The 12,695-nt window shown below is 40.9% G+C and overlaps 2 protein-coding genes across 5 annotated transcripts; one reads left to right on the top strand and one right to left on the bottom strand.

Moving 5' to 3' along the window:
• The first annotated feature begins 259 nt into the window (after positions 1-259).
• Positions 260-9,658, top strand: LOC307023535 (zinc transporter ZIP11-like). Its single transcript, XM_079656828.1, has 5 exons — positions 260-369; positions 6,478-6,636; positions 7,457-7,560; positions 7,833-7,928; positions 9,524-9,658. The coding sequence occupies exons 1-3, from the start codon at positions 347-349 to the stop codon at positions 7,506-7,508; spliced, it is 234 nt and encodes a 77-aa protein (XP_079512954.1). The 5' UTR covers positions 260-346; the 3' UTR covers positions 7,509-7,560; positions 7,833-7,928; positions 9,524-9,658.
• LOC307023532 (ankyrin repeat and SOCS box protein 12-like) lies at positions 7,726-12,325 on the bottom strand. 4 transcript variants are annotated; one of them, XM_079656825.1, is made up of 3 exons: positions 12,255-12,325; positions 9,508-10,275; positions 7,726-7,978 (listed from the first exon to the last, which is right to left on the bottom strand). In XM_079656825.1, the coding sequence occupies exons 2-3, from the start codon at positions 10,268-10,270 to the stop codon at positions 7,827-7,829; spliced, it is 915 nt and encodes a 304-aa protein (XP_079512951.1). In that variant the 5' UTR covers positions 10,271-10,275; positions 12,255-12,325; the 3' UTR covers positions 7,726-7,826. The 4 variants fall into 4 exon arrangements, with proteins under 4 accessions (XP_079512951.1, XP_079512950.1, XP_079512949.1 ...); XM_079656824.1 differs by having other exon boundaries at positions 9,508-10,278; positions 12,195-12,318; XM_079656823.1 differs by having other exon boundaries at positions 9,508-10,278; positions 12,255-12,317.
• Between the last annotated feature and the right edge of the window lie 370 nt (positions 12,326-12,695).

Here is a 12,695-nt window from a genome sequence, read left to right as displayed (position 1 = left end):
ATTTATGTGTAGCCCCACCAGCAGAAGATGGTCTTCATTTCTTTATTTTTGTAAGTGTCTTTGAGCACCAGGAAAAGCGCAATAAAAATGTAATGTATTATTATTATTATTATTATTATTATTATTATTATTGATATACTGTAATGTAATAGAAAATAGGTTTTACAACATATTTCAACAACATTGTATTGTAACTTGTAGCTTCATGTGAGTCTTTCCTCTGAATGTCTTGTTTTCTGACTGTTTTTTGTTTGTTTTTTGTGTCCTCAGAAATTTGGCCATCGGTATTGGCATCCAGAATTTCCCAGAAGGCTTAGCGGTGAGCCTGCCGCTCCGGGGTTCAGGGATGTCAACATGGAAATCCTTCTGGTAAGGAAAAACATGAGTCTGTTTCTAAACACTGTAAGGAAATACAATAATATCACCTCACTTTGGAAAAGATTAGGCCCCCATGGACCACTTCCCCAATAACAGACACCTTACTGACCCTCTAAATATCCCCATATAGAAATGGGAATGAGACCATTAACTGAGGTAATTCATAGAGTGAGAAGTAGGGTCATTTTCTTGTAGACAACTATTCAATCTGACTTTCTGCAACTAGGGTTAGGGTTAGTGCCCCTTGGTACAGATACTTTAAATGTTGAGGCTCTAACTGACCATTACTGTTTCCCGTCAGGTAGGGTTAGGGCAAATATGGCAAAAGTATACACATCCTTTCCTCAAGTAGAAGTACAGATACTCATGTTTAAAAATACTCTGGTGAAAGTAGAAGTACTGACTAAACTTCTTTAATCAAGTCAAAGTAAAGAGGCTTTGAAATGTACTTCAGTAAAAAGTACCCATAACTAGCAGCTGTTTTAAAGAGTACCTGACCTCCCTTTATATGAATAGAACAATAATGTCATTGTTAGCTAATGAATGTTTCCATGGTGAACAACGGCAACATGACAACGTTTCCATTGGTCCCTCTTCTTTAGAGAAGACCAGGAAATGATGGATACACGGATCGTGTTCAAATCAATAGGCACGCAATGACTCTAAGTTATAATGATCATGCCACTGTAACAGGACCCGCTATGCAGGGCGCGATAACAGATCATATTCCTGCAAAACAGGAGATATGATGAACAACTAAATCCTTTGCTGTTCATTTAACGGGTCTTGCCAGAATGTATTATTCATTTGGCACACACACAATTGTTAATGCCCTTTTATGTCTTCAATATAAACACATGTGTATATATATTCATGTCTTCAAGATATTTGAAATAAACACCATGACTTAAAATAAGAATTTCTCTATTCAGATATTGATTTTGTAATCAAACCGTTTTAAATACCTTCCCAGGCAAAGCATCAGAATCTATCTAATCTGTGCTGGCATTAGCATCCAACAAGCATGTATGTATTAACTCTGACCATAGAACACATACAGATAATACAAAACACACACACAAAATACTAAGGATATAAACCCGGAAAATATGTAAGTACAAAATGTACAGGAGCTGTAAACAACTACATTTATTTGCATTCACTTTGATCAAAGAGCTCAGTTATGCTACATTAAAAATAGCGACACACACACACACACACACACACACACACACACACACACACACACACACACACACACACACACACACACACACACACACACACACACACACACACACACACACACACACACACACACACACACACACACACACACACACACACACACACACACACACACACACACACACACACAGCAACCACGAGGCAGTCTCCTACGTGGCATGGGCATAGGAAGCATCCTTAATGTGGGTGGGACAATTTGACAGGGGGTGTGGGCAGGTGGTTGACCTCACCTCCTCTTGGGGGCTCTCGGGGCAAGCTCCCCCAGGAAGATTTTTTTTTAAAAGTTGAAGTTAAATGCATCTATCTGGTGCACTTTGAGAGGGACTGAATCTGTGTATACATCTCTCAACAACACCCATGTGAAACAGTACTGTGTAAAACAGACTTACTTTTTCTTTATGCATATTTTACAAATCACTCCCCTTTTAAATTGTATTTTTGTTTTACTGTCCTTGAGTATGAGTTGGAATTATTTCATACCTGTTAGTTATTCTCTTGTTTTTTATAATGATCATATAAAAGGTGTGACTTGGAAATACTTGTTTACATGAGATAACTTAGACTAAAGTCAACGATCTTAACACTCAGAGAGTCCTTTACCTCCCTGAGCTGACGTTATAAGATTTGTCTGACAGGAGAGAGCTCTCCTCCTCCTTGTTGTAGAAACAACTCCTTATGTACGTTAGCGCTCTCTCGTTCACTCTCTCTCGCTCACACAAAATGCGCTCATGCCACACACACAGCCAAGCTATGACACACAAAGACCCATAATAACTTTTAATGCTGTATCCTAAGGCTGTGCAATTAATCATATTTTAATCGCAATTATGATTTTGGCCTGCCACAATTACGAAAACAACATAATCGAAAAAAAACGATTATTTTGCTTTGCTAGGTTGTGACAGTGCACTGCAACATTATTTGATCAAATGTATTTGTATTTACCATATTTATGTATGTTTAGTAGCTTGTTGAAGTGCGCTCCAAAATATTTGTTGATATTGTTTATTGGTATTTATTATTTTTGATATTATTTATTTAAATGTAGATATAAATGTATCATTTATTTTATTTATTTTTGTATTGGTTTTTCAGTTGAATTATACGTTCAGGGAAATCAGCAGTTAAAAAGATTATGTTCAAATTATTATTTGTATTTAAAAGTTCAATAAATGGATGTTTTCAAAGTCATGAATAATCGTATTTAATAATCGTGATATCAATTATTGACCAAAATAATCGTGATTATGATTTTTGCCATAATCGCACAGCTCTATCCTCTTCTTTTCGATGGCTTTATTGTATGATACGACAGATGAACAGATCACCACTGGGCTTACAACTAAAGACACAAAAAACGCAGCATGTTTACAGCTCATGTGTACGGCTCTGAGAATCTGCCTTGGTACAAAGTAGCAGTAAAAACATGGTACGGAATTTCATAGATTTGGGCATTCTCACAATAAGCAAGCGGAATGGATTTGATAATGAAGCAATGACACAGCGATCAGAGTGGCGAGTGGATAGACCGATGCACGGACTTTCCACATGGTAAAAGTGGGGGGGACTTGTCCCACCCTCATATAATGGCTTCGACGCCCATGCATTGAAGACAATAATAAACAACGTCCAAACACCACTTCATACACTAGGACACCGTGACACAACACTACCGTGGATATTTATAACACTTGTGAAAATATGTACACACAACTGACCTGCAAAACAGGAGAAATGATGAACAACCAAATTCTTTGCTGCTCTTTGGCGGTGTCACTACCCGATCTGCCGCCCTGCCCTGTCTGCAGTGTGGATGTGCGAGAAAGTAGCCTCATCCCAATACCCCTCCTCGACTCCTCCTTTCCCTCACTCGCTTCCCTTCCTTGCATCTTAGCTCCGCCTCCGTAAGATGCGAGCGAGAGACACGAGGAGGTGACGTGAGGACAGAGGAGTCCTCAGGTATTAATTGGGATGTCCTCGTTCACTCAAACGTCACTTTTAAACTACGTCTGTTAATGATGACATGTGCACAGCTGTATCCCCTCTCATCGGGCTCCGCTGAATAACCCTTTGAACCGGCCCATTTGTTGTTAAATATTTATTTAAATGAATGAATCTTTCTCTTGTTAGTCAAGGAATTCAATGTATGATGGTTGGTCCTGCTTTTGTGTTCCGTTTTGGTGTAAATTGTAGCCTACATTTAAATAAAAATATAATCATAGTAATGTGAAAGCCTTTTAGAAATGAATTGCACATAATAATTCCCACAGAGCTGTGAGCACTTATACATTTATGTGACGCTTTTCCACTCATCTTCCAGTTGTCAGTTTTCCTCTGTTGAAATGGACCAGCTGTGAAGGTGGGGGTGGGGCTTTTATACGCGAGTAGTGAAAACACTTCCGCGTAGTCTGCTCGTGTGTATCCTCCCTTTCGTCTCCTCCCGCACCCCTCCTCCCTCACCCCTCCTACCTCACCCCTCCTCGACTCCTCCGTGTGCATTTCAGCTATTGGGACGTCCTTCAAAATGGCGTGTTTTGATTGATCGGAGGAGGGGAGGAGAGGAGTCGAGGAGGGGTATTGGGATGAGGCTACTGTTGACAGCCAACTCCATAGTAAGGAAAGTAGCTTATTAGCCTCATCCCAATACCTCAACTCCTCTCTTCCCCTCCTCCGATTGATCAAGACACGCCATTTTGAAGGACGTCCCAATAGCTGAAATGCACACGGAGGAGTCGAGGAGGGGTGAGGGAGGAGGGGTGCGGGAGGAGACGAAAGGGAGGATACTCGCGAGCAGACTATCGGAAGTGTTTTCACTACTCGTGTATAAAAGCCCCGCCCCCACCTTCACAGCTGGTCCATTTCAACAGAGGAAAACTGACAACTGGAAGATGAGTGGAAAAAGCGTCACATACATGTATAAGTGCTCACAGCTCCGTGGGAATTATCATGTGCAATTCATTTCTAAAAGGCTTTCACATTACTATAGTTATATTTTTATTTAAATGTAGGCCAAAACGGAACACAAAAGCAGGACCAACCATCAAACATTGAATTCCTTGACTAACAAGAGAAAGATTCATTCATTTAAATAAATATTTAACAAAAAATGGGCCGGTTCTAAAGGGTTATTCAGTTAAGCCCGACGAGAGGGGATACAGCTGTGCACATGTCATCATTAACAGACGTCGTTTAAGAGTGACGTTTGAGTGAACGAGGGCATCCCAATTAATACCTGAGGACTCCTCTGTCCTCGCGTCACCTCCTCGTGTCTCTCGCTCGCATCTTACGTAGGCGAAGCCAGGCGCGCCGGATTCATTTTAGAAGTGGGGGGCCAAAAAAAGTGCGTGTGTATGGCCCAATCCCAAACCACGCCTTACACCCTACCCCTACACACTCCCCCTCCGTGACGGAGTGAACTCCGTGGAGTGACCAAGCGGCAAACTCTGTGGAAGAGCCGGGACGCCAATACGGAAGTGGCACACACTGCAGGTCATATATTGGCCGATAGGGACTGACTGCAGAAAGGAGCAATTTCCATAGACCCCCATGTTAAAGTGCCCAACTTTACAGCCGGAAAAAACATGTTTCTACCCATGGATGCAATAAACATTATTATGAATATAGTTAGATTCCATCTTCATGATTATGGATCTGTGAGTGAATTGTTTTCTAACACGACCCTTTTATTTATATTAGGTCTTAACGTTTTTGCATAAATTAGGGCGTGGTCACATTGAGTGACGGCTCTGTGAAGTGACTGCTGCTGCTAGCTTCTTGTCTCTCTGCTAGCTGCTCCGTGAAGCTACAGGCACTCTGCCTGTTCAGCTCATCCAGTGAACACAACTTGCCCCCGGCCGTGTTTGTTTGTTCTTCATGCTTATATATCGGACTATTGTGACTCGCTCTGCGGTTGAAACAGACGGTGCATGAATGCGGTTTTGCGGTAAGTAAAATTCGAGTACTTATTTATGTGTTAAGGATTTTAATCAGCTACGTAATTAATGTTACGGCTTGGGTTAGTGTGTAAGTGAGTGGTAGCTACCTCGGTGCTAACGATGCTAATAGTAGCCTCCAAGTTAAAATCATAAACTGTATTTATTTATAAAGGTTAAAACGAAATAGACAAGTGTTAAGTGGGATAATACTGTTGAACAAACGGCTTCTGTTTGAGGTTGATAAAATAAGGTCATCCTTGTAACTTAGAGAGATGATTATTATGTAGGTAGGAACTGTATGCATGCTAAGGTTAATTTAAATTGGCTATGCTCAAGTATGTAGACAAGCTAATGTCGAAGTAGTGTATGTGAAATCAACCTCACAATAAGATGTGTGTATATTACAATTATTAATGTTATATTTCAAGATGATTACTTAGATATTACAATATGGTTGGTTGAGCTGGAGTTCATTATTGAGCTTCCACGTTAACATCGCAGTCATCTGAAGAACAAACCCAAACCTTGTTGTTTTTATGAATTGCATTACCAAATGGATATCAAATAAACAGTAAGCATTGGTAACACAACTTCCAAAGTTACAGTAAAATAAAAAAGACCCTAACTCGGACAATACACAATCCAACATGTTCAACAGAAGAGAATCAGTTATATTGTTTGTACACATGGTACTTTACATATATATCTGTTTGTTTAAGGTGTCCAGGTGATTCAGACAAGCTGGACCAGAGAGTGAGAGACAGAACTGGACTCCTCACAGCAGTGAACTTCAGCTCAGGTACAAATACAATTTTTTTCATACTGTACAAAGAATCAAGAAAGTATTGACTTTAATACCCTGATACAGATACTTTAAATGCCGACTCTCCAACTGATTATCACTGTTTCCCGTCAGGTATGGCCAGCTCAGCGGCATGGTAGAGCCCATCGCTGGGGTCCTGGGCGCCCTCGCTGTCGTCCTGGCTGAACCTCTGCTGCCGTACGCGTTGGCGTTTGCTGCCGGAGCGATGGTGTACGTGGTGGTGGACGACATCATACCTGAGGCTCAAGTCAGGTAAGGAGGAACAAGAGGGATCAAAAGATTCAAGATGTTCAAGATTCAAGTATTTCATTGTGATTTGTACGTAGCTACAGTGAAGATACAGTGCATCCGGAAACTATTCATACCCTTTAACTTTTTTCACATTTTGTTACAGCCTTATTTCTAAATGGATTCAATTCATTTTTGGTCTCATGATCTTGTACTTGAGTAAAAGTTTTTTTTAACATGGGTAACATTAAGCTGTCTGTGGCTCTTTCCTGCTGTAACGATGCAATTTCCCCTCTGTGGGACAAATAAAGGTATTCTGATTCTGAAGCCCCTCCCCTTCAGACCGACCCAAACTATCCATTTACCACCACCAGGGTCAAGCTAAGCCACTCCCCTTCAGACCGACCCCAACTATCCATTCACCACCACCAGGGTCAAGCTAAGCCCCTCCCCTTCAGACCGACCCAACTATCCATTCACCACCACCAGGGTCAAGCTAAGCCACTCCCCTTCAGACCGACCCCAGCTATTCATTCACCACCACCAGGGTCAAGCTAAGCCACTCCCCTTCAGACCGACTCCAACTATCCATTCACCACCACCAGTGCACAACGGGGCCTAATCGCCAAAACTCCATTACATTCATTTGTGTATTCCCGGCAATAAATATGTGTTCTTACATCAACACCATCTCTGATTGAACTAACTATGAGACCTGAAGTATAATATTATATATTTACAAGTATCTATATTTCAGGAAGGTTTTGCATGGCTCTTACTCTACTTTATTTGTACGCATAAACAAATGAGTGTCTTAACGCAAACCGACCCTGATTTGTTTCAGAACTGTCTTCTGTAAGAAGAAACAGCTCCTTTGTGAGGTCACTAACTTGTGATGAACGTGTGAGTGAGATCTGAGGAAGCAGTAGATCTACCAGTAGCTGCAGGGTGAGTATTAAATGTGCCTTATTGTGTTTATTTCATGTCAAACTGTGAGATTTGAACCTTTGCAGACCATTAACATGCACACAAACCTACAGAACACACTACAGGAAAGGGAGAACCCCGAAAGAGCAGACTTTTTTATAAGTAATAATGAAACAGAAGTCCCTCTGCACTTATCCACACATTTAATGTTCAGACAGAAAAGCACAGCAGACATTTGAAACACAGATGGTTCACAGATTTAAATAAAAATGAGGGACATGTTGTCTCTAAAGCACGGGGACGGAGACGGGCTTGTGTTTCAGGAAGTTCAGGAGACGCGTGGGCATGTCCAGCTGATCGATCAGATGCATCCTGTCGATCGTCTTCAGGTGAGCGCGGACAGCGAGGCGGCACTGAGAGGACAAGGCCTTTGGGTTCCCTGCAGAGAGGAGCGGAGAACAGGAAGTAAACACTCGGGTAACACAAAGTAACACTCCTGGGGCGGTTATGGCGCAGTGGTTAGAGCGTTGGTCATCAGATCAAGGGGCGTTGGTGAACTCCGGTTTGAATCCCGCCTCGGCCGCCATTGTTTCCCTGGGCACTTTACCCGCATTTGCTCCTGTGGGTAATGTCCACTCTTACATGTCTAATGTGTAATTTTAATAAAAAAATGTAATGCAATATTATTATTATTATTAATACGGTCAAACAAAGACCCACAAATCAGCTCCTATCGTCTTTTCCTACCCACTATTCCTTGACCTCTGTGTGAAACGTCACAGGGTTAAGGAATAGTAGATAGGAGAATGCAAAAGGACTTAGGAGAAGAGACTGAGAAAGTAAAGTGAAACTTGTGCTCTTCTCCTTTCCTTTTAACAAGGAAGTAAACCCTCGGGTTACACGAAGAAATGCGGTAAAACAAACTCTCATTGTGTTTCAGTCACTCCTTTATCTGGAGAGATCTGCCTGGAGACACAACACATGTCCATGCTGGAGTATCTCATTTTAAAGTGTTTCATTATTGGGCTTTATTTGATCTAATCATCATTTAATGAACTCTCCATTATTGCTAAAATACTCCACAGTCAGCGGTTGTTTTTAGTTTGTCCGTGTTAATGTGTGACTTCATGTCTGATTTTTTTTTATGACATGGTTCAGCTGTAACTACGGGACTAATATCAGCACGGTATCCAAGGTGAAGACGTTTTCAGGAGGCAATACCAAGATACTTTATATTTTACTTGTTGAAATAGTACACACGATAGTGATAGGAAACTTCCTCCAACTCTAACGTCTACAGTTTAAAAGCGATTTTCCTTCAAGTAGTAACCAATAAGGACATTGTTATTTCTATAGGACTCGTTCAAAAAGACGTCCAGTCCTACTTTGTTTTGATTAAATCTGTTTAAAATGACCCTCCGCTCCCTGACCTGTGTGATGGATAGAATCGGAGGGATGGAACCCTCTGTAATGGTCTCACATGCAGAGCACACAGTGACATGTGCTCTCTGCTTTGAACCCATCCTAGCACCAGGAGTCTAGCACTAGGAGCAGTTGGCAGCTATTGTACAGCGCCCGGGGAGCAATGGGAGGTGGGGGGATGTCCGGTGCCTTGCTCAAGGGCACCACGGCAGGGCAGGAGGTGAACTGGGACCTCTCCAAGTAGCAGTCCACACTCCAGATTTAGGTCTGGTCGGGGACTTGAACCGGCGACCCTACGGCTCACAGTCCAAGCCCCTACTGACTGAGCCAGTGATTGTGTTTTTATCACTTCTTAACTCGTGGCTTGTGTGGTCATTTATTATTTTATAATGTGTTGTCAAGCACTTTGTGATTATGTCTGTGAAAAGCGATTGTACTTACTTAACTAACAAGCGGTTTAAAGCGGAAATGGGTCAAATTAAAAAGTGATTCAATCTGTTTCAAATGACCCGTTGTTGTAAGTTTAAAGAAGTGATGGTTGTGTACCTCTCTCCTCCAGCAGCAGCTCCACGGCCTCATTCTGCTTGGTGGACTTCTCGATGATGAGCGTTGGGAGGTAGACGTTGGCTCCGAAGTCGATGAGCAGCTGCACGAACTCCACCCCGCAGCCGTGCCTCAGACACATCTCCAGCACCGTCTTGGGCTGCTTGATGGAGCCCAGCAGCTTGGCGTCCGTGCAGTTATAATCCGGATCCGCCCCGTAGAGCAGAAGCAGTCTGAAACACTCCATGTGTCCGTAAACCGCCGCCAGGTACAGCGGCCCGCTAGAAACTCTGGCGCTGGACGTCCAGAGGAGAACTTTAGAGCGAGAATTCACCTCAGCGCCTCCATCCAGCAACTCTTTCAAGATCTTCACGTCTCCTTCCCGCGCCGCGGTTAGCACGGGAGAGCAGTTATTGGACGAATTACCGTTTGGGTTAGCTCCGGCTTTTAGGAGCGCTAACACACATTCCAGGTATTTCCCACGGACGGCTGAGAATAGCGGCGTTTGAGCTTTGACGTCGACGCAATCCACGAGTGCCCCGCGACCCAGAAGCACCTGAAGGCAACTCAGGTGACCTTTGGAGACGGCGGCGTGCAGCGGCGTGCCCGAAACGCCCCATCCGCCGCGGCAGTTGATGACTTTTTTGTAGACTTCTTGGCAGAGCATTTCATCGAGGAGCCGGGCATCGTTTTGTAACACGGCCTGTCGGAGAAGAGAGATCTCGGAGCAGCTGCTTTCTTCTTCTGCAGTCCTGAGCTGGAGCATAGAAGCTGCTGGAAGACAGAGGGGATACAGACGGAGGGTTAGACGCTGACATGTAGACCTGAAAGACACGGAGCAGAAGTTCTTGTAGCTACAGGAAGGTTCAAACTAAGAATTACTCTCGACTCATGACATTTCCCTGTGTTTGATTTTTATATTTGCTGTTGTAATTTATTGTCTTCTGTAGTAATGTTTTATTTTTTATTTGCATGTACAGCACTTTGGCTCAAGCAAAAATCGTTTTAAAATGTGCTATATAAATAAAACCTGATTTGATTTACTCTATTTTTTATTCATAGTTTGATGGAAAATGTTTGAAAAATCTGAGTTAAAATGTGCTCTGTGTCCAAAACTCACAGACATTAACTTCAAAGGCTTACTTTAAGATGCATAGAGTCACTTCTTGTAGCTACAGTTAGGTTAAAACTAACAATTACTCTATTTTTTACTCATAGTTTGGTGGAAAATGTCATAAAATTGTGAAAGATCCCAGTTCCTTTCTATTCAAATGTGCTCTGTCAGTCCAAAACCCACAGATATTTATTTCTTATTGATAAGAAACAGATAAAAGCAGTTATTCTCAGCACTAAAGGATAATTTAATAATTACCCCTGAAAGGACCCAGAGGATTAATTGCTCATCAAAATAATTGGTGATTAAGAATCTGTTAATCTAATCATTGCCATTAATTTCAATTCTGAATTAAACAAAAAAAAACTGTTTTACGATGGATAAAGCAGAAAGTAAAATATTTATTCAATTACAGCAACTTCCAATAACTTGTGAAAATAAAGGTTTGCTCGAAAATTCAAAGTAGAAATAATATAAAAAATATTCGATGACGTAGCATCCTTGAAATAGTGGCTCTGGAGCACCCTTCCTTGACATTGAGAAATACCCCTGGTCTCCCCTCCCTCTGCCCCCCTCCCCCCACGGGAACTCCACCTTTCTCAAATAATATGTGCACTAACACTTGAACCTGAACTCACACATGCACGTGTGCAATATGTGGTGTAATGTGTTTTGGGGCCATAACATTACATTACAACAGAATTGTTCGGTTATGGATGCATAATAAGTTTGTTATGATGTAGTTAAAACAATATTGGATGATAGTCATTATTTGTGAGTGTTTTTGGACTGAGATAAGTCATGGGTCAAAACTGACACCATGAACGGTAACAGCTTTTGAACACAACACAAGGGTTACAATATTAAAACAGATGGTCTGTCGATCACAGCTGCTCACAAATACTTTCAATAAAATGAAACCAAAAGTCAACAATCTACCATCAGAGAAACAGAGTCTTCATACGATCTAATTACGCTTTCTTTATACATTTTATTAACCCTAAACACGTTCATACAGCCCTTTAAATCTTAAAGAACTCCTACAGAGAAACAAATCTGCTTTAAAGTGAAATCTGATGCTTAAAGTTATATTTCCTCCTCTGTTGTTCCTCCTCTGAAGGTTAAAAAACACATTATTTTTCAATATGTTCTCGTAGTATTCTGTCTTTTTTGCTTTAAGCATCACTAAGGAAGTCTGAAATTCAATTACATCTTAACATTTGAACAGCTTTGACTCAATAAACAGTGTATTACTGTGTGTGGGGATGTGTATTATGCAATATTAACTGTTTAACTACAGGACGAATTAAGATGTAAACACGGTGTCATTGTGAAATCAAAAAAATAAGGGGTTAAAATGACAATAACTGCGATTTAATGCAACATAATTCAAGTTAAATGTTGTTTACAGAAACAGCTTATGGACTCAGTAAACAAACTGTGACGTCACGCATAACGTTATGCTTATAGGCTTTAAAACAGGGACGGATTTAGCTAATATACTAAGCTAAAACAATCACTAATATAACCCGTTAGAGATTAAAATGCACATTTAGAGCTTCACATTTCGCGTTACCGTGTTTTAAATGAGTTGTGGAGCTGTTTCGTTGTGTTTTATTCGATAGTAGCGTCTCACCTAAGATCTGTCATCAGCTGCCTCCTTCATCTTCCTGCTTCTTCTTCCTCTTCTTCGGTGGTGGTGTCACATTCTGATTACTTTCGCATCGCTGCCCCCTAGTGTTCATAACGGGTTTTACATAAATAAAAAAACAATTATATTTTCTTTAAAAATGTATTCACCATGTTTGTGGTCAAATAAGGTATTAGAAAATTCAAATAAAATCAACTAGACAGTGTAAGTGTATTTAATTAATGATGCATTAAAGTGTTCATTGTTTAAAAACTACAAATAGTTCAATATGATGTATAACATGAAGATTTCCCATATGAATACATTATGTGAAATATTTAAATACCTATTTTATAGCTACCTTTAGTTTTTATTTTACTCATTTTCATTTTGAATTACACTTATCAAATATAGTCTTTTCTTATAATTTTTATAATTTTTCCTACT

The sequence above is a fragment of the Notothenia rossii genome (genome assembly GCF_949606895.1).
Source record: "Notothenia rossii genome assembly, chromosome: 11".
NCBI lineage: Eukaryota > Metazoa > Chordata > Actinopteri > Perciformes > Nototheniidae > Notothenia > Notothenia rossii.
The sequence above is the reverse complement of the archived record's forward strand: the minus strand, read 5'-3'. Positions and strand labels throughout refer to the sequence as shown.